This window comes from Parasteatoda tepidariorum, chromosome 12 (genome assembly GCF_982258835.1).
Source record: "Parasteatoda tepidariorum strain Cologne lab strain chromosome 12, Ptep-v5.0, whole genome shotgun sequence".
NCBI lineage: Eukaryota > Metazoa > Arthropoda > Arachnida > Araneae > Theridiidae > Parasteatoda > Parasteatoda tepidariorum.
The window spans coordinates 5,658,474-5,681,252 of NC_141766.1; the positions used below are offsets into that span (position 1 = coordinate 5,658,474).

General features: G+C 31.3%; 1 protein-coding gene across 1 annotated transcript in view; it reads right to left on the reverse strand.

Moving 5' to 3' along the window:
• Positions 1 to 668: 668 nt before the first annotated feature.
• LOC107453369 (uncharacterized) overlaps positions 669 to 22,779 on the reverse strand; it is a 51,524-nt gene continuing 29,413 nt past the window's right edge. The window contains exons 5-7 of the mRNA XM_016070182.4: positions 16,118 to 16,237; positions 13,522 to 13,654; positions 669 to 4,979 (exon numbers count right to left, since the gene is read on the reverse strand). Of these exons, the coding sequence (XP_015925668.2) occupies positions 814 to 4,979; positions 13,522 to 13,654; positions 16,118 to 16,237 (4,419 nt within the window). The 3' untranslated portion in view covers positions 669 to 813. The remainder of the gene's footprint in view (positions 4,980 to 13,521; positions 13,655 to 16,117; positions 16,238 to 22,779) is intronic.

The following is a 22,779-nucleotide window of genomic DNA, read 5'->3' on the forward strand; positions in this document are numbered from 1 at the left end:
ATATTAGAATATATCATTCTTAAAAATTGTGAAAAATATTTCCTTGTGACTACAATTTGATAAGCTAGTATTTTTAATTAATGAGAATTCTTTGTAAAAACTCAAAAATATGAGGAAATAGAGTTCAACTATGTTGTATATAAGACGGCAAAAATTAAAGTATTGGTGCATAAAAGCTTGATAGCGAGAAAACAGTTGAACTAAATTCATCAGTAAATACTATTTTATATATTGCGAGAATTCGAATTTTAAAATAAAAAATAATTTAATTCTTTATTAGCAGGAGATAAAATTACACTGTAAGTCTATTTTTGGGATAAAACAGACATAGCAAGTAACATTTTACATACATTTCAATATTGGCATTGCATTTGCTCTTATAATTACATTTTACACTTACATTTTATAAAACACTTCATCAATTTCGTTTCCCCTTTGCTGTAGAGTGTTATATGCAGATTTTTACGTAGAGGTGAAATTATTTATAGTTATTGCTTCTTAAATGAGGCGTTAGTATGTTTTACGCTTGTAAACATTGAATTTTTTCAGTGAAGTAAGAAAAACTTCAAATAATCTCGCTTCAGTGGAAAAATCTACGTACAGCACATTACTGTTTCTAAGGAGAAACTTGATTGAAATTTTTATAAAATTTAAGTGTAAAATGCAATCATGAATATTATTGGGATAAAAATTTCAAAATGTTAAGTGTCTACTGCATTTGGTCGAGTTTGGTTCAGTCATTATTAAGCCTTAAACACCTCTATTTGAAATATGGCTACCATGCATTTTACTGGTTTATATTGCAACATCAAACTACGGCTCAATTGGAGTGTGTTTAAACGATCTTACATTGAAAGAGTTTTCGGAATCTGTACTATCTTCTCTAGAACGTTGTGGTCTAAGTGTGGCAGCTCGTTTTAAGGAGGAGTTCTTTATGGTTTGAAAAGACCCTGATCTTTCTCTAGGTAAAGTCGTTAAGAAGGAACCATTGTACAAACTAGATCTTTCTGGTTGTGCACCAACATCTAAATATCGAGATCTTTCTTTCCGAGATAAAGCTGAATTATTAAATCTAGAATAAAAACTTTTTCTCCAAATTCTGTCCTGTACAGATTCCTCCTTTTCATCATCGGAAGTGGATGAAGTTCGAAAATAATAGTTTTGGTCTGCACTTGAACCATTCATATGATTTGAAGTGTCTTCTGATACTGTATTAAAGTCGTTCGTACGTATGCCATTTAAGGTGGAAGAAGGTCGATAATAATAGTTTTGGTCTGCACCTAAACCATTTATATGGTTTGAAATATTTTCTGATGCTGTATTAAAGTCGTTCGTGCGTGTGCCATTTATAGAGGATGAAGTTCGAAAATAATAGTTTTGATCTGCACCTGAACCATTTATATGATTTGAAACATTCTCCGAAACTGCATTAAAGTCGTTTGTACGCATGCAATTTATATTTGACAAATTGAATGAGTCCGAAGATTCTCCTTCCGATAAAAATCGTCTGTCATTACAGTTATTCATTTGAGTTTCTTCTTCGGAAATAATTGGTACATTTCGTTCTAGCTTTCGTGTATCAAAGTATTTTTCGCTAAGATCGGTAGTTAACCAATCTTGTACAAATTGTTTAGGACTAGAATCCATATGGAATGATGCAGGCTCTATTAATTCGTCGTATTCTCCGTAATCTAATGGACTGTTAAATAGTGAAGTATTGAAGTTACTAAAATAAGTTTTTGGAATGTCTTTTAACAATGTTCTTTTTGTGAATGAATTCATTGGATGTCTAAAACTAAATAAATCATCATTATCTGTTTGAAATCTTTGTGAAATGACATTTTTATAACCGTGTGTTTTTAAAGCTTCTAAAAGAGAACCTGAATTTTCTTCTTGGTAATCATTTCTATCCACTTTATAGAGTTCTTTCTCAGCTTCTTGAATTTTCTTTAAAGCCATAAGCTGAAGAAAAGATCCATTGGAAGATTTTTTTTTCAAAATAGGATCTCGTCTATCTAAAGTTTTACTTTTTGATATTTCTCTTTTACGATTGTGAGAGCCTTTCTGTAATAACTTTCTTAAAAATGCAGATTTTGCTTCTTTTAATTCGTAAGCTGGTGTATTACTAAGAATAGCTTCATAAAATGCTTCATTAATTTCGTCGACACTTTTGCTTTTATTATTCAGACAACCTTTATATTGTGACAAATTATATATATTTGGAGAACTTAGGAACTCATTTTTCTCTCGCACATTTAAAATTTTCTTATTCACATACATCATCCATAAGCAGTTCTGAAAATCATCTTTCTTAATTCTGTCCTTTAATGAAATAGAATCTTCTGTTATGGAGCCCAATGTATTTCTCCTCTTAATCTTCTTTTTATTTTGAATTTCTGAGCAGCAATGATTCCCAACTTTAGTTTCAGGTGTTTTATTTCTTAAGTCAGGTTTTAAAATCGTTAAAGAGGATTCCGATGCTAAGCGTTTCAGCTTTTTGTCATTTTGAGTAACAGGTTTATCATGTAAATCCATCCAATTTTGAGTTATTTTTAAATGTAATTCGTTTAAATCTGAACAAGATATATGGAATTCTTCTTGAATTGGATTTTGACTTTCATCGATTTCCGAAGTCTCCTTATGACAAAGCTGTTTGGAATCTTTACTACTAAGTTTATCCATAACTATTTTGGTTAATTCAGATATTTCTGCACTATATTGTGAATTTTGTTCGATATTATTTAATTGATCCACAATTCTTTTGGTTAGTTCAAAGATTTCTTCACTACCTTGTGAATTTTGTTCCATATTATTCAGTTTATCCATAACTCTTTTGGTTAGTTCTGATATTTCTACATTATCTTGTGAATTTTGTTCCATATTACTTAGTTTATCGATAACGTTTTTGGTTAGCTCTAATACTTCTGCGCTCTCCTGTGGAATTTGTTCCATATTGCTTAGTTTATCCATAGCTCTTTTGGTTAATTCTGATATTTTTGCGCTCTCCTGTGAATTTTGTTCTATTTTACTTACTTTGTCCATTATTGTTTTGGTTATTTCTAATATTTCTACCCTCACTTGTGAATTCTGTTCTATATTGCTTAGTTTCTCTATAACTCTTTTGGTTAATTCTGATATCTCTGCACTCTCTTCTAAATTTTGTTCCATATTACTTAGTTTATTCATAAATTCTTTAGTTAGTTTCAATATTTCTGCACTCTCCTGTGTATTTTGTTCCATATTACTTAGCTTATTCATAACTATTTTGGTTTTTTCTAATATTTTTGCATTTTCTCGTGAATTTTCTTCCATAATACTTAGTTCATCGATAACTCTTTTGGTTAGCTCTGATATTTCCGCATTCTCTTGTGAATTTTCCATATTGCTTAGTTTATTCATAAATCTTTTAGTTAGTTCTAATATTTCTGCACTCCGTTGCGAATTTTGTTCGATATTAATTAGTTTATCCATAACTCTTTTGGTTTGTTTAGCTATTTCAGCATTATCTTGTGAATTCTGTTCCATATTTTCTTGATTATCTTTTTCATTTAGTATATCGTGTGATATTTTGTGTAAATTGTTTATATTAGGTATTTGATAACTTTTTAGCAATTTTATTTCATTTTCATAAGTTGAGGCTTCATTAAATGAATCAAGAAATCTAATTTCTTCCGAACGTGACCTTGATATACTAAATATTTCGAGACTGTCTGGCTCAAGAAGAAAATATTTTTCCTTACTTTGATGTCTTTCATGATTGGATGTCTTAACTGATGATAAAAAATTGATTTTCTGACAGTTGTTCAATGAATTTATGAGTCGTTTCTCAAAACAAGTATCGGATACTGTTTCACTGCGTCTTATCCGTCCTTTGCTGTTAATAATTCTTTGTTCGTCAAAAACCAAATCTTGTATTTTCTTTGCTTGAGATTTTAAATATTTCTGAATTTTTAATCTATTTTTTGAATTAGAGCGCACAATCAAATTCATATTTAAAGCTGCCTTTTTAATTTTGTCAATTTTCTTTTCAATTTTTTCTTTATTTTCGGAAACACTAATTGTTGGAAAAATAAAAATTTGTTTTTGCTCACAAACTGTATTTTCTATATAGGATGGATCAAAAGTTGTTGGAATCACAACTTTTCCTGGAGATCTTTCTTGACGTCTTTCTCGAAGCTTACGGGTACTCGAATGCAGTTTATCAAAATTCATAGAAAAAATGCGAGCTATTGTTAAAGCGTGATTTTTTGTTTGGAAGAAAGGGTTAATTTTTTTAATAGTTTCAACTTTTTTCTTTGGTGTTGGGACACGAGGCAAAATATTTTCTTGGTGTAATTCATTCACATGGTTCTTTTCAGAAGATTTGTGAATGGATGTGTTTTCTTTTTGTAGAGGATCGATTGAATTACAGTTGTCAAAATTTTGCTTTGCGCTTAATTTGTTTTGGTAAAAATTGTTGATTCTAGAAGGCAATTTAGGAACAACACTAGTCACTTCGAAAATAGGAATCACATAAGCTGAATCAATTTTCGTTCCGATTTCACCATTTCTCAACCAAACTTTTGGTGTTAGCTTCTTTTTTTCTGTTTCTTTTTCTAATAGGGAAGATTCAACCGCAGTCAAGAGTTTGTTTATTACAAAACGAACATCATAGCTTAATATTTGTTCATATAAATTAGTTTTATCACACACTTTTTGGTCCATTGAAATATTGGTAGAATTTTTTAATACTGAAGTAAGATTTGTTTTTCCGTTACGATTTTCAGGAAGGGTCTTTAAAGGAAAGCCATTTTTTGAAATCTTTTCCAAATATATTTTCGATGCTTCTTTTAAATGATTTTGTGATGCCATTTGTTCCGCTAACTTGAGAAGTGAATCCGTATGACCATCATTTACCCAAGTGTCTTTGCACACATCAGTAATAGAAGCTCGTTTAGATATATCTGGTGTCAATAGTGATCGAATCAAACTACTTGCTCCTGTAAAATATATTTAAATTATTCTTTCATTCACTTCTAACAAAAAGTTCATAAGGGTCCTCCACAAATGATGTTACGTTTTTAGGAGTTGGACAAAACAGAGAGCAACAAGAAGCGTGACTTAATGTTTTGCATAGAAAAAAAAAAGTTTTTGAGAGACGGAAAAAACCCTGGAGTTTCGGAGATAGAAACCAAACTTTTGAAGAATATTGGGAATATTGAAAGCAAATAAAACTAGCTTATATCCAATAGGAATTGAGAGATTAATTTATGCAATATAGTAGCTGCAATGTGCAAAAAAATGTAGCATTTGAGCAGCTCGAAATACTTCAATTTAACTACAATGCTTTTCAATGCATTTCTTCTCAAAATGCTTCACTTTAATAATCTTGCAAAACTTAAAAAAGAAAATAATAATTAATTTTATATTTAATATTTTTTACTTTAGAAATTTATTGAAAAAATTTGTAACTATAATGACTTTGAAGTTAAACATATTCCAAAAAATATTAGTTGAAAATGTATATTATGATAATTAAAAATGAGAATTTCGTATTTGGATACACTGCTAGAGCAATGAATTAAAAAATGACAACAGAATGTTATTTTTCAAAACATATTAACAAAGATTAAGCGAAAAGTTAAAAAGTCTGAAGTCAATCAACTAATAAATCATAATGTTTTTTGCGGAAGGCTTCGGTTATTTCCATTGAAAATCCAGTAATTTTTAAATATTCCTTCCAAAAAAAAAAAAAAAAAAAAAAAAAACAGGTTTATTCCCGAAAATATATATTTTTTTCATCACATATTTAAGTTTAAAGCTTACATTTACAATTAAAAAAAGCAAATAAATTTTTTTTAAAATTAAGTTTACTTAAAAAAGATAAGAATGCAATATTTTTTAGTAGTTTTGTTTTGTATTGACATTGGTTTTATTTTGTAACGAAAAAAATTGATCATATTGGTTTTTGAACCATAGATATATATTTATGCAATATAGCGTGACATACGATTATGGGGTATGGTGAAATGTGACACTTTGTAGTAACGGGAAGCAAAAATATTGAAAAGAATTATGACATCATTTGTGGAGAACCACTACTGTGTTATCTCTATGGAAATAGGATTTTTCTATAGAGATAATAGAAAACATCAAAACTGGTGGCATATTTTAAATTATACAAAATTTGTACAGAAGTAGTTTGAAGCTTAATTTCTTTCTGAATCACAGCAATTTTGAAAAATACTGAGTTTTTTGAAATCATCGCCCAAAATGAACATTTTTAGAATCTTGTCAAAAATGGAGTTAAAAATTAAGGGTAGTGGCATAACCTACCGAAATCATACGAATTATTACTGAGTGAGCAGGACTGAAAATCTTAGAACCTGTTTAATTGCTGGATGAAACATAGAAAAATAGAAAGGCTGTTATTAACGAAACTGGTTTTAATTTTTTCCCCTTTCCTGCTTCACTTGTCAGATTTCAATATTGTTTTTCTTTCCATCCTTCCATAAAGGTGTTTTTCGAAGCTCTTTCGTCTATGAAAAAAAGCTACAATTTAAGTGATTTAAAAGCTATAATTTTGAACTATATATACCAGTGACTGATATATAATTTTGAACTATATATACCAGTGACTGATATATAATTTTGAACTATATATACCAGTGACTGATGTATAATTTTGAACTATCTATACTAATAGCTGATGTATAATTTTCAACTATATATATACCAGTGACTGATATATAATCTTCAACTATATATACCAGTGATTGATATATAATTTTCAACAATATATATACCAGTGACTGATGTATAATTTTCAGCCATATACATGGAAAATGACATGGTAAAATGTTCTAGAGAAGACCCACCCCGGGCTGTCGTACCAATCAATAAATTTATAGATGGATGATGCCAGCGATGGCAAACGTTATTGAAAAGTGGGTCAAATTTTGTTCATTTTTTTTTCTTCAAAATACTAACTCGTCTGTCGCTGTGTCAGTGGTGCCACTTGGAAAGGGGATTAGGAAGGTTACCAATTAATTGCAAACGCCGAAAACTTGTTAACTGAAAAATTTGACATTTGACTTTTTTTTTTTTTTTTACTTACACTTTCAAAATCTTCTGAGAATGATTATTTTTCATTCTTGTTTCTTCCAACTGATGGGCAAAAAAAGAGACATCAATAAGTTTTTTTTTAAAAAGTTGATGTCGTGGTATCTTGAACTACCAACTGCACCAGGTACGGGACGTCACACCGTGTGTTGACTTAATATCGAAGATGGAGGAAAAGGCTAATTTCATAACCAACTGTCTTACACAGGTGTAGCAATAGCTATACTCTCTAAAAATAGATACAGCGTCTCAAGGTTTAAATATTTCCCAACTCTCTACACTTTTACCCTCTCTGTTACCATGGTTTCGGCAAATATTCCACTTTCTCCTCGCTTCAGTAAGAAGTTGGAATATACCGGTATGGGAGAAAAACAAGATGTGCCGAACAGAGAGAAAGCGTGGGGAGTGGGGAAATCGCGTAACATTGAGAAGCTGTCCTATTTTCATAGGGTTAAAAAGTGCCAGAATAGCCTGATTGGCAGAGCGTTGAACTCGTGTTAGTGAGAACGGAAGTTCGATTCCAGCCGGCTGAAGAATCCCGTGTATTAAATGGTGACTGATGCACATTAAATCTGTCGAGGTTACAAAGTCCGCCAAGTTCCCACAACAGATAAATACCCTTAGGGGTACTGATCCAGGTGTTCCCTTGTCTTCTAGAATGGGTTCAATATTACAAGGCTACGGAATTGAACATTGGTAGTCCTAAACTCAAAATCGGTCACCAGTTCAACGACGGTTATAAAATAAAATAGGGTATAAAGTGAGCTGTGGTAGCTCAGGTGATAGAGAGCTTGCCTCCCAATAAGGTGAACCAGGTTCATATCCCAGTGACAGCTACTCGATACAAATTCTGCACCCGGCTCGCACTGACCACACTGCTCACGTAAAATGTTCTCAGTGGTAAACGGATCATGGGTTAGAGTCTCCTTACCGTCAGGCTAACCGTCGTAGGTTGTCGTGGTTTTCTTCTACATGTAACGTAAATGTGGGTTAGTTCCCTCGAAAAGTTCTCCACTAAGGCAAATTTCTTCTTGATCATAAAATATGATTAATGAAAATTTAAAAACCAAAACATACAAAAAATTGCCTTTTTTGTTATGTAAGGAATTTTTCTTTAGTTTTAGAGAATTTGGAATCGCTATTTTTAATGTTAAATTACAAAATTTTCCTCATTACTTGTTTGAATTTGCACTCCCGAAAAACGCATATATAGAACACTGAAATCAGTTAATACTGGACAAAATCACTGAATAACGAATTGAAAGTTATTTTTTAAATAAAATAGTTTTTTGTTATTTTCGATGTATTTATCTTTGTTTTTTCAAATTTTGATTTGATATTTTTAATGTTTTATTTATTTAAATCTTATACGCATCAAGTGAATCCTTTTATGTAAACTTCAATGTCAACAATAATATTGAACCAAATGTTAAATATTTTAAATACTTTTTTTAATTTTAAAAATTTATTTATTCATTATTGTTATCGTCACAAACGAAAAATCATTCTAATAGTTAATAACCAACTGTCTAAGATTCTTGTTGAAATCAACCTTTGATGATTTCATTTGGACGGAATTCGACAAAAAACCAGTTCTTGAATATCAAAGGCACGCTAAGTTACTGGGAGTGGAAACTTGTTTTCCCGTAGAGATAACACAGTTGTTTGCTCAAATTTTTCTCCAGGAATGCATAAATAAACATCTTAAAAAGTATTCGCGAATATGAATGATTGTTAAATTGGATTCAATTATTTCAAAATCTAACGCGATTGCATTAAAGGCCTCAGCACGGGTTACCATAAGCAAGAATTTTGATCCTTTAGTATGACATCTTTCGTAATTACCACCACTGGGTAACTTAGTATCCCATGACATCTTTCTAATTTTTCATCCACTGCGCAGTTCATGTTCGTTACGTTAAACTACTAAATTGATCCGTGCTGAGGCCTTCTTTCATCTAAGAGGTATTGGTTATACTGGGTGCAATAAAATCAATGATCACAGCTCGGCAATAAAGCTTACCAAAACAAACAATATGGGGTCGGCAAGCAAAGGGCGAGTCGCTAGAGTTGTCCTGTTTGGTGAATTTAAATTACAATGAAGATGAATATTAGTGTCTAAGAATCCTTATAATTGATAACTTTACAACAAGCAGGACAGTGACTCGTAAGCAGGACAGAACTCGGACAGGACAATAAGCAGGACAGGACTCGTAATGGCTCAAGTGAGCCATTTCAAGCTTCAATAAAAGCACATCAGCAACGGGATAAATTAGGCATATGTTAGACGATTTTTGCCACAGCTGAGGTGCTAATTGGACCAGGCAACGCCCTGCTTAGAAATCGCACCTAGAAAAGTCTTGCCAGGTCTGCGGGATTGCTGTTAACAACGTTACATAACACTCCTTGTAAATAGAGTAGGCGTCTCAAGGGCAGCTTTCCCACTCTCTTTCCCCTCTACGTTATCATAGTCCCATGATAGTACGTTTCAGTAAGAAGTTATAATATACTACTATAATATAAAGCAAGCTTTGTCGAAAAAAATGATAATAGAATGGGGAGAGTAGAGAAATCGCGTAACCTCGAGGCACCTTTTCATTTTGCAAAAAAATATAGAGCCCTTCGCCCATTTCATGGTAAAAGTTGCTTGTTTTAATAAGTAGTTGTTAAATTGAGACCATTTATTTTTTAGACCCTATTTCTCATTTTTGTTAATTATAATACGTACACTGGTAGTTACAAACACAAAGTGTTAATTAAATTTTCTAAATTTTTCTACAAATAAATTTGAAAGCAAGGAATTTTCTGAATCGATTGAAATATAGTAAGGTGGATATTAGAATTTAATTCATGTCAAAAACACAATAAAACAATCGAAATTTCAAAGCAACTAATGCAATAATTTTTTTTCAATTTTAATTTTCTCAAAATACAACTCTTTCGATACAATGTTTTCTAAAAACTGTTATTAGTACTTGGATTGTAAAGAAATAATTAACATAATGACTGCCACAATTAAACTAAATGCGATGTGACAGGGCAAACCAAAGAATTGGATAGAATGGGGCATTATTATTTCCTCTTACTTGATTATTCTGCATATTCTCCTTTATAAACATCCCTTAAAAAAGACGCTATATAGCGGGAGAAATCCTACATAGCAAATTTTCATTCACCTACTTAAGTAATTTAATATATAAAGTATAAAAAAAATGAGTTCAGGTAATCTTAGAGAAAACTATGAATTTTCAAATGATGAAAAAAAAATTCTAAACAATAGAATGCAAATAAAACTAGGACAAGATCACTTAGGATTACGCAATGAAGAAATTATCATGTAATATTTTGTTTCCATTTTGATAACATTTGTTCAGCATGTGAAAATTCATAGCTTACTTTAAGTCACTCGCTTTTCTCTAAACTTTAAATTTTAAAATTCCAATAGAAGTAACACAGAATTCATAATGAAAAAATTCTTCCGCGGTATAGCCTGTTCTACCCTTGTACTCTCACTGGTACACCTTCCTTCCTCTCAACACCCTTGTACTCAATGGTTCTATTTAGAGAATTTGCAGATTTTCTCGAATATCTCCAAAAGTTACTGGGCTATGTAAATGAAACTTGGTATGAAGGTATATTGGTAAAACGCAAGCAAAATAGCCATTTAACAGTTGTAATACGCTCACATGACCGTGCGAAACAGGCAAAAAACATGAAGGAATCAGTCAGAAAGCATTGTAGTCAGAAAGCATGAAACAGTGGAATTGAACAAAAAATGGGTTAATTGAGTGTATTTTCCCCTTCCAGCTTACTTTTGACGATTTTCACATTGTCATTTCATACAGGAAAAAAGACCCCCCCCCCCAAAAAAAAAGGAAAAAAGGCAGTTTAAGTGTTACTATGGCAACTGATCCTTCAAGCAACGCAGTTTTGATGATCTGATTGATTGTCCTCCTCAATACGGTTCGGACATGCTCTACGGTTTGAGATCAGTCCAGTTAACCCCTTCAGAACCGTGATGACGTTGGATGAAGAATCCCTGGTTTTCTCCGTTTAAAAGTACGAATCAGAGGGACGCTATGACCCATTTTCCGTCGTCATTAACTCTAACATTTATAATAACAGTAAAATAGGATACACATGTGAGTCAGTAAGTTATTTTTACGATATAATATAAAGTTAGAATCATTAGGATGCAGAATCATTAGGAAGATAGGATGCATATACAGGTTATTCCCAAACTCATATTTCACTAGACTGCAAGTGAAGTCGAGCACTTTACGATAGAACAGTTTAAAGAGGACCGATACCACGCAACCTCGGTCCCGACGTAGGCTGATCACAGTGGTCACCCACCGCTTACTGACCTCAGCCAGTGATGCTTGACTTCGGTGTTCTACAGGGAACCATGTCTTGCGATCAATCCTGCGTGACCCAATGTGTATATTATAACTTTTAAGGGTTATGTTCTTCGTAATATATCAGTCCATCTTCAAACCAAACTTGATTTAAGTCAGTTCAGTGGTTTTGGAAATAATCGACGAAAACTGAAATTCAACTTTATATTGAACAATATAGTACCTTTAAAAAGTTAGAACTCCCTTCTTTATAATAAGTTCGACCGTGGTTTGTTAACATTTTTACAAAACTGTATATCTTGCTATTTATTAAAAAATGAATTTCTCAAATTGAAATTTTGAAAAAGAGATTAACAATTAAACTACTTAAGTTTTTATTAGGTATGTTTTCAATAGTTATGCTTATTAATTTTATTTTTATTGTTTATTTTTTAAAATGTGGATTCGGGAATGATATTTTTTCGTAATTAATCTGTTACACCAACTACTAAACGAATCTTTAAATACGTTTCATACGTTCGATTCACTTTTTAGGAAAAAAAACTTTTTGATCATTCTATTAATATCTATCTTTTTTAATCTCCACTTCTTAAGTGTGTTTTTCGAAGCTTAACGCAAAGGAAAATGAAAAAAAAAAAAAAAAAAAAAAAGCACTCACGCAATTTAAGTGCTCTAAACTCAAAGTAAAGCTATAATTTTAAATAATATATGCCACTTTGCCGTGAGGATTTATTTAGAGTTAAGAATTACCAAATCACTTAAATATTAAAAAAAGATGATAAGCCTTTTAAAGTAGCAATTTTTTTTAAAGATTTTTTTCCCCTAGAAAAAGAATTATTAAAATCAATGAATAATTCTTGATTTTTGGTCATTTTTTAGCTCAGACTACGCAGTTTTGGAGAAACAATTCAAATATTAACAAATTAGATAACAAGTGCTTTTCATTTTCCGAAAACAGTCGCTTTTTTCGTATTAACATTTTGTACCATTTTCATGATTAGCAAAGAATAGTCGCACTTTATTTAACTAGAGCTGCACAATAAACTCTCCCGTTTCGGTAACCGGACGACCTGTGTGAAAAGTCGATCTCTTTACGGTAGAATAGTTTAACGGGTACCGATACTGCGCCTCCTTAGTCTCTTCGCAGGCTGATCAAAGTGGTCACCCACTCGCTCATTGACCACAACCAGTGATGCTGGACTTGGGGTCTACTGGGCACCATGTCTTATCTGTGAGATGATTAGTACAGAAAATGCTTTCTAAAGATGGATAAAAAATTAGTGTAACAGTTATCAACTCGTAGTAGATATAAAAATATAAAATTATTTGATAAAAAACATTACTTTATGTTGTGTCAGATCCTACGAAAATCAACCCGTTCTTTGACAATCGGATTTAAGATTGTTTTTTTAAACATCTGAAAATTATTTCTCAATTGGTTTTCTAAATTTATCTCATTTGAAATAGAACCGAAAATTATAAAAAAGATCTCAAAAAATACACATCGAATTTTAAGATACATAATCTACGATATTTTAGATAGATGTGATACCAAATTAAAAGAGAAAACCTCAGAAGATCCCATTTTTAGTGCCATTAGATATTTTTATTTTATTTTATTTATTTTTTTATTTTTTTACTTGCCATGTGTTTTTTAAAATAATTTCCTTTTGCTCATTTTGTACTTCATTTTTATTTTGTGATTGAGTGCAACCTGAGTAGGTCAAATTTGGATATTTTTTTTTTCTGGAGAATACAACTCTATAATAAAAAAAGGGTTCCTATTTAAGACTTTGAAATTCCACAGTTCCACTCCCTAGAAAAAGGTGAGGGGCTTCATGATTTATAAGTTGAAATGCACTGCAACAGAAAACTTTGCTTTAAGGACTCTCATTACTTATAAGGAAATAGCACACATACAACCACGAAATTTAAGAAGAACCAACGTCTTGAAATAAACGAGATTCGAATATGTACCTATTTTCCATGTAAGATCAACGTGTTGACTTTTAACAGAAATTAGTTTATTTTAAATTGTAAAAGTAAAGTAGAAAAAACTTACTTGATCTATCTACTGGTTCTTCGTATTTCCCTTCAGAAATTTGTGCTACAAGTTCTTTGAAATTTCGACCATCAAATGGCATCGTTCCATATATTAAAGTATACAATAATACTCCCAAGCTCCAACAATCTACCTGCAATAAAATTAGTTAAAGTTATTGTTTCAGCTGCACTGCAAACAGAAATTCAGAGTTAGTCCAAAAGTTTATGTCACTGAATCGATTAAAAACCATTTATAATTCGGATCAGCGTAACACTTAAAAATGTTCCAAATTAGGCTTTTCATGCGTCGATACTTCTCTTTCAACGAGAATTTTAGACATCGAAGGATTGGTCAGTCTGGAAACGGCATTACAGTAAGCTTTATCAGGAAGGTCCATTAAGCGGCGACTCAAATGATAGTCTGAACTTAGAGTTCAGTCATACACGTCACATTTTTATCGGAGGTTGTTGTTGATGGCCTGCATGGGTTTCTTTGTTAACTTCTTCATAGTCTTTTAAAAAAATACCTGAAACCACTGGTAGATTTGGCATTCTGATAAAAGTCGTCTTAATAATGAAAGGATAAGTTTCCTCTTCAAGCTTGCCGAGTTTCACTCTAAACTTAATGAAAATTCATTGAACATTCATTTTTAAAGAAAAGTTTTCTGGCATCAAAGCATCACGGTTGACCTTTCTATAATGCCCTTTGAACCCCGGTGAAACTTATACTTTATCAAAATTTTGTCCTTTCATGACAGTTTTCAAGCAAGGAAACAAAAAGTCTAGAAGAACCACATCAAGATAGTAGAGCGGCAGGTGAATTGATTGCACCTTTTAATAGTCTAGCAAGTGGGTCGCGGGAGAGGCGAAATTTTCACACAGATTTCTCATCTGCAGTTTGTTCGTCACCATCTCGTGAGTGGTATTTTCTGGAATGTCAAAATCGGTGCCATGAAACGAACACTAACTCAAACGACTGTCTGAGTTAACGAATTCATTCACACGCTTCACGTTTTCATCCGTGGTGATCACTGACGACTTATTGTATGTTCTATTGCTGATTTCTTCTTAAAAACCTTAAAAAATGCATTGGGCCACTGATAAACTTGGCGTCCCGGTTAACATTGTAAATTATTATTTATCATCAATGGCAATCTTTATCATGGGAAACGTTTCAACTGTGGAATTTCTTAGCCATAACATAGCCTGTCGACAATCTACCAAACATTGCATGATAGCTTGCATTAGAGACGAATACAAGTGTCACTGAAATGACTGTTCCTACAATCAAGATTTTCGAAAATGGCTAAATCATCACCCAGTACGAGCAAACAGTTACGTGTGTGTGTGCTTAACTGTAAAACCAGTGACATTACTTTCTAGACACTTTGCATAGGTCATTTCTATCCCGTCCGTGATACGATTGCTGTATTTTAAAAAGCAAAAATGGATTTTAAAAAAAGTGTTCATACAATCTTTTTCTAAAAGTGAATTGTGTTTTGTGAAAGGTGTTATTAGGAAAAGTATTATGCTGCAATCGACATTTTGCCATTTGCTTTTGCAGTAAGAAGGACCAAGTTAGCCCTTTCTTTATACTGCACGTAAAAAGGTTTCCCTCTTCAGAATGTGAGAAAAAGAAATATTAAAATAGACTCTTAAGTTTCTTATCAGTCCCCTATAAGATCTTCACGAAAACATTTGACCAACGAATTGGGGAAAAAATTTGGGATAAGTGCGACAAATAACTAAAAAGGCTTCAGATGTGAATATAGTACTATAGATAACGCAAACAATTAGGGAGCTCATCGAATGATGTAACGAATGCACAATATATCTCTGTACTCTCTTTTTTGCGTAAAGAAGACTCTTGGCGTCATTGACACGTCTGCTTTAATGAAATGGAATTGAAAAAGCCTATTTTGATATTATTCGAAACCTATACAGAGAGACTACGTAAACAATCAAAATCTATTAACAGGAAGGAGACAAACTATCTTCTACTCGACATAAAAAGACATATCATTGAAATTATACATTCTGGACAATTCCAGTGAATTATTTGGCCACCTTGATTTACCGAGATAAATCCCATCGAACGTTTATGGGATACAATCGAGAGGTCAGCTCATGACCTACAAGAGACTTAAAACTACTTGTTGAGTTCATGCCACATATATAACATGCCACAAACATATTTTAAAAAATTCTTAAAAAGCCGGAAAACAAAATAATGAAAAGATATAATCTCTTCATCAGCTCACACGATTATATCCGCAAAAAGGAGTGCTTTCTAATATTGTATCAACAATATAACCAAAGCAAAATATATCAATACAATAGCGTAAGGAGCACTCAAAAAATTTTTAACGAAAATAGAATACATTAAGTAAAGAAAAAATCTTAATCTTAAAATTATTAAAGCTTATTTAATTTTCTTAATTTTCTTCGTTTTTTTTTCTCTTATCTTTTTTGTGCTACATATATAGTTGTTCAACATGACTGAGCGTTAGTACAACTGTTCTAACGCTATCTCATGTCCATTTTTCAGTTCGGCAATCTTATCGGATTAACGAGAAGAATTGTAAAGATCTTTTTAATAATAAAGAATATCTTACTTCAGGTCCTTTATATGGAGTGCCTTTTACAATTTCTGGAGAAGCATACAGAGGACTCCCACAAAATGTACTCATCCTCCTTCGCTCATCAAAGATATTCGAAAGTCCAAAATCAGCTATCTGAAAGCAAAGAACAATTTAAGGATCCTGTTTGACCACTTGCGGTCCATTGCTTTAGTGGTCAATTTAAGCAAGTGGTAAAGTTTTTATGGGGTTAGTCATTGTTTTTTTTTTTTTATCATTTCTTACATGAATCGTGAGAATTTTTATAAGTGTCTTAGATGTTACCAATCAAAGTATAGATAAAATTTATTAAGTTTTTCAACGTGACTTTAAAGTTTTTAGCAAATACTCCATATATTTTATGAATTACAAATCATTACATAAATGTAACGCTAAACTGATTAGTTTAAAAAAAACATGCACGTATTGTTTGTGGTACATGCAAATTACTAATCATGAATAATTTCTTAAATTATTAGTACACAATTAGAAAAAACTTAACATTGTATTTATTTAGACATGTAAGATTCAATTGGTTAAGCTGTTTGGAACCAATTTTTGTAAAAATAAAATATAAATAGTTTTCGGATTTTATAAACTTACAAAGGTTACCTTTTAACACTTTTTTTTTACAGTTTAGTGAAGTTCAAATACATTACAATGAAATTTTCCTGAATTTTTTTTTTCCTTTTGTTGTCAAATCATGAAGGGTTTAGAATAGGTTTAAATAAAACTATTAGACAAATTTGATTTCTTTCCAGTGGTCAACAGATAAGATAGAGGGGTGGTCAGATTGCAAAAATTTTGCATCTTTTTCTTATAAGGGATAAATTCGGTTCTTGAAAGTAGAGGTTAACATACAAGACTGATCAACTTGATTTGTTCCATCGTGGCTTAACAATTAGTTTCTTTCCCTTGCAAATACTAACAACACTAAAATAGAATCTCAGAAAATTAATAAAAATTTGATAGTTGAAAAATTTTGTCTTTGCAACATTTAGCTTATCGTACAAAAATGGCAAACACATCAAGTCTCAATTTTTGAAATATCTTCTTTTTTTTGTCACTTACGTCGATTTTTTTTTATCAGCACGCAGTATTAGATACGTTCAAAACGTTTCCGTTTGAGGGTATATGCAAATGAGCATGTCACCAATTTGGGTACATAAGAACCGCCATCTATAAATAGCATTGGTTTTACTTAATTACTTCGGTATTAGTGTGTTATTAGTTTACCAAAGTGGGTGTAGAAAATGTTGAGAATGGCGACGTTATTGACAAATGTGTTAAAACAAGACCAACTTCATGCTATTATTATTGCCACAGAAAGAGAAAATCCGGTAGACATTGTTTGGGGAATGCGTAGGGAAAACGGCCGAGAAACCACAGTTAGGAAATGGCCCTTATATTTGCCTATAGCTCCCGATTCAACTCAAAATACAAGTCAATCTGAAAGGTAATCTATATCTACAGACAATAACAGGCGGGCAGTTGATGATGAGATGAGAGCGAAAATTGCACATAATAAAGTGGGAGACACTAGAACATTCGCCAAACAGACCTGATCTCTATCCATGCGATTTTCATACGTTTGTTACCCGAAAGAGGTCCATGAAATGGTTGTTGCCGAACGAGAAAGGGCAATAGGCAGCAGTAGGTATCTTCTTCAGTTATGAAAAAAAATTTACCCAACGTGTATATGGGTGATTCTCCAAAAGCCTAACAATTTCACGTCTAAACAATGTAATTGGACACGATATTGTTATAGTTGATCGATAGAATGGCCCAGATACACGTTGGGTAATTTACCAACGTGTGTTTATAGGAAATTGTAAATTAATAATTTTTCTTATATGCATGTAAATGCATATAAATAGTCTTAAAAATTATGTCTTAAAAATGTAAAAAGTTTCTATTTTTTAAATTAAGATATAATTTTTCCCACTCATTTACATGCATATAAAAAAGATAATTAATTTACAATTTCCTAAAATATTTTAAAATTACTAATGAGTCACTCTCCTGGCCTTTCCGTTTTTTTTTTTTTTTTTTTTTTTTTTTTTTTTTTTTTTTTTTTTACTTTTTGATGCCGATGGAACACCGGAGTCCCTTTATTTATTTTTGTTTTCTGAAGCTCTACTTACAAGCAAAAATATTTTTTGGTGTTTTATAATTATAAAAAAGTATAATCACTAATTAAAAAACGATGTTAGTTTATCGAAATTATATTTGTGCTTAAATATAAAATCCAAAAAAAAAGTAGTTTGAAAGCATACATTTTTCATTCATATTCAAGATTTTCACAGTAACTGATTTCAAAAATTAAAGAAATAGCAGCTATGAATAAATGTTTCTCTTAAATCTAAATAAGTGCAAATTTGAAAATTTTTTCCTTGAAAGTGAGCCGGGTTTGGAAGATATTACTTTTAACGTAGAAAAAGATACCGGTGTTTCATGCTGTATTTCATAACCGTAAATTATTAAAATGGTAAATATAATATTTTTCTCTTATTTTGATCTAAATTAATGCAAAATAGGGAAAAAATTATGAAAAATGAGAAAAAGTATTTTTAAAAAAAATTTTCGACAAAGGGTTAAAGTTATTCAATTTATTTAAAATTTTGCACCACACACTTAAGTAGTATTAATAAAATATAAATATTTGAAGGTGTAAAAAGATATTTTTTTTAATCCACTTTAATTGTTAAAATATTATTTTACTCAGCAAGGTGTATCACTTAAAAGTTGACCGTAATTTTCTAAAATAGTAGAAAAATTCCCTCGCCCAGGATATTATTTTAGGAAAATATGAAAAATTTTTAGTCCTGCTCCTGCATAACTGTTTATTCCCCTTATTCTGTTGGATTGATTGCTTTGAAGATCTGATTTATCTGATGTTCTTATCATAGCTTTGAAGCTCTAAATTGACGTATTTAACAGTTTATGTTGTCATTATGTTGTACAGTGCACAACATACAGTACAAAAAAGAAATGGACTACCCTGACTAAATTTTGATCTAATGATCGCATTTCCATGTTCTAGGACTCAATCTTAATGGTTTGAGGGGGTGACTTCAAGTATACTAATTAATCAGTGCAGACGATATTTCAAGTTACGAAATCAGACACAAAAACGAATTTTCTCTGAATAAATATTCCTTTTTTTCGACGGATTCAGATTTCTGATCCCCAAAATATAGGGGTAACTGTAATCTGGGAAATATTTTATTTAACAGCAGTAAAAAAAATTGAATTGTAAGGTATACAGTTTTTTACAAAATTTTAAAGTATGCAATTTTACATGGATAACATTAAAATTAAAATTAATAACTTTTTTGCATATTTTTATTTTATTTTTTTAATTTAAACAAAAATATTTCTTTTTTAATTTGAATGTATTCAATTTAGAGCTTAAACAGACAAAATTTAATTACTTTTTCATGCTATTGGATCTGTTCCACGACGCGGCTATTTTGAAACCGGCTCCAAATTTCTTTAACTTTTGAGAAGTTTACGGTTTACAGTAATCGTTTGATGGTAGAATTTTCAATTGATTCAATTCATAATTTTCACGTGGCGTCATTATTCTTTATTTAATAATAATTCTTAGATCAATATTTTAAATGTTTCTATCTGAAAATTAAACTACATTAAAAAAGTTAAATTCAATAAAAACTACATTAAAAAAGTTCAAATTATTAAACTCTTAAAAAATAATAAACTACAATTTATAATTTTTACGAATTTAGGGAACATTCCAACTGAATGTGATTTGATCAATTGTGCAACACGAATGCATAATTCTCAATTTATAAATGTATAATTTATATGAATTTTTATTTTGATGAAAAAGGGCAATGGTGCAGCTTTGGGAAATATTTTGCATCAAAATGAAAAGTTTGTTTTCAAAACATTTGAATTTTACACTAAATAATTTATTTATAACAAAAAAAAACAAGGAAAAATGTCTCCTCTCCTCTTGAAAACAGATAAAACTTTTCAGTTTGTTTACGAACGGCATCGTCAGAATAGTATGGAGTGGCTCCAAAAGCTTCGTACCGGGGAAGTAACAGAATGATTGCTGCATGAAAAATATATATTGGTATATTTCGCACTTATTACTTTATATCATCAATCGTTATATGTATTTCTAAATAATTTCATAAAAATTTTTTAAAATCAACTCCATAACTTTGTTATTTTGAATCCAATCCAGAAGACAAGGGAACTGCTGGGTCAGTCATGGGGAAAAAAGCAGCTTTACTGGAGGACTTATTATGGAAGTCAGACGGAAGTTGTTTTGGCGCTAGATAGAGAGGAAAATTACAAAACTCTTACACGGTTTAACCGATGTCAAAGGTATTCTAACCCATGAGACTGTTAACCACCTGAGAATATTTGACGTCAGCACTGTGGTCAATGCGAGTTGGGAGCAGAGTTCCCATCGGCCAGTCATCACTTGGATTTGAACCTGGATCACCTCATTGGGAGGTGCGCTCTCTATACCCTAAACCAGTAGTCCCCAACCTTTTTGTACCTAAGAGCAAATACCAGAATATTGGTCGAATGGCGGGCACCATTTATTTTTTCAAGATAAATTTATAGTTGGTAGACATAGGTAATATTACACACTACATATAGTGCACAAAAAATTTAATTTTAAAAATTAATTTAACATATGAATATAATTAGTATTAATTTTCTTGTGTAAAATAAATAATTACTAAATTGCTTTCAAAACATATGAAATATAAAAATTATTTATAAAATACAGTCAATGTGGTGTTAGGCATGGCATTTCGCTGGCCAGCGCTAGATAATTGGGAGAATATAATGCTATTTTTAAGAATGGAATTTATTCCTTCAATCATATTCCAGAATTTCTATCTTCGATTCTTCTCGCTTTACTCGAAGAAATTCTGAAACGTATGTTGCTATTACGGTAACGTTTATTTGGTTGGCAAAAGGATTAACAAAAAAGTTATCAAAGGCTCGATGATATTAAATTGTTGAAAGAGCTTTTTAAATTGATCTTTAAGCAATTGGAGGTTGATGACAAATGCTAATAAGTCAATTTCAGTGTCACCTAACATTTTTTTCATGTTTGGAAAATGCACAAGAGACTTCATTTTCAAATGTGATATCCACAAAACTAGCTTAGCTCTGAACGAGTTTATAGCCTTTATCATTTTTGCTTTATGTTTGTCTTTTTCCTGCAGCTCCAAGTTTAAATTATTTAGTTTTTTCCATTATGTCCATTATGAAAGACAAATCTGCTAGCCAAAGAGGATCTCTCAGTTCCAAAAATGTTTGATTTTTGGCTGCAAGATTATTTTTTATTTCTCCAATTAAATGTAGAAATCTATCAAGTACTTTACCATTACTGAACGAGAGTACCTCAATATGTTTTTGCATAGCATAAAATGTGCATAGCATTTATTGGGAAAATGGAAAACTGAAATATTTTATCGTTGGGCACAAGCAGCGGGCGCACCTAGATCGATCGACGGGCGCCATGGTGCCCGCGGGCATAGGGTTGGGGACCCCTGCGTAAACATTTATGACAATTTTATGGTCATAAATATGTTTTGTTTGAGAGGAAAGGATTATTTTAATTGACTTTTGAAGAGTTAAATTTACATTTAAATAGTGTATGATTTGTTTTAACTGATACTTTAATTCATAAAACCTTTTCATAGTTAGGTTTAGAAATTTTTACTTCATTTTGAACTGTGTGATTTAAAATTACAAAATTTGAGCACATTGGCCGAATATTTGAGTAATTAAAATTTGAAAATACTTTGTTCTCAACTTTTCAAATTTTTGATGGTAAAATATTATTTGGCAGCTCTTACCCTAACAAATAAAGATGAATGTAACTTACTACTAATCTTCGATAAGTAAATTTTAAACAGAATTTTTCGACTAATTAAATTAATAATACAAAGTGGAGAAACAATAGTGAGCTTGGCCGTTTTATCAGACAAAAAAAAGCATAATTCTTTTTATTAAAAACAAACGTTTGGTATGGCTACGGCACAATAAAAGATTAAATCACAATAGAAATTTAAGAAAACTTTTAAATTGGAATCTTTTGAACTCGAGACCGTGAGGCCAAGACGGAAAAAGAGTTCATTGGATGATACCACCAGAGATCTAACGATACTGTTCGAAAGGCTCACAACGGGCTGTAGTGCAGAATAGGTAAACAAATAAGTACGTATAACTACCAATAAAATCATTCATTTGTTAGATTATAATAAATAGCCTTTGATAATTTTTAGAGTTTCTGTGAATTTCCTTGTTCAAAAGATACTGCCGAGAAGCGTAAATTTGTTTGTGAAAATTAAATAAAGATGGTTAAAAATATATTCAGAAATTCCTTCTGCTCTGGTTTGACGGTTGAGTTCTTTGGGAAAGAAAGATGCCTCTTAAGAATGTCTCGTTTTTTATAGCAATATTTTAGTTATTCCCCTTCACTGCTTTTAAACTGAATCTGTATTTAAAAGCATGACGATTCGTCCACTATTTATTTAGAAATTTCAATTAAAAAAGTCAAAAACTTAAAGCGTCTGGATATGCATTTTTTCAGTAGTACCGATGCTATTTCTTACATGATGGTAACGGAGTTCAAAAATAAATGCGCTCACGTGAAATAA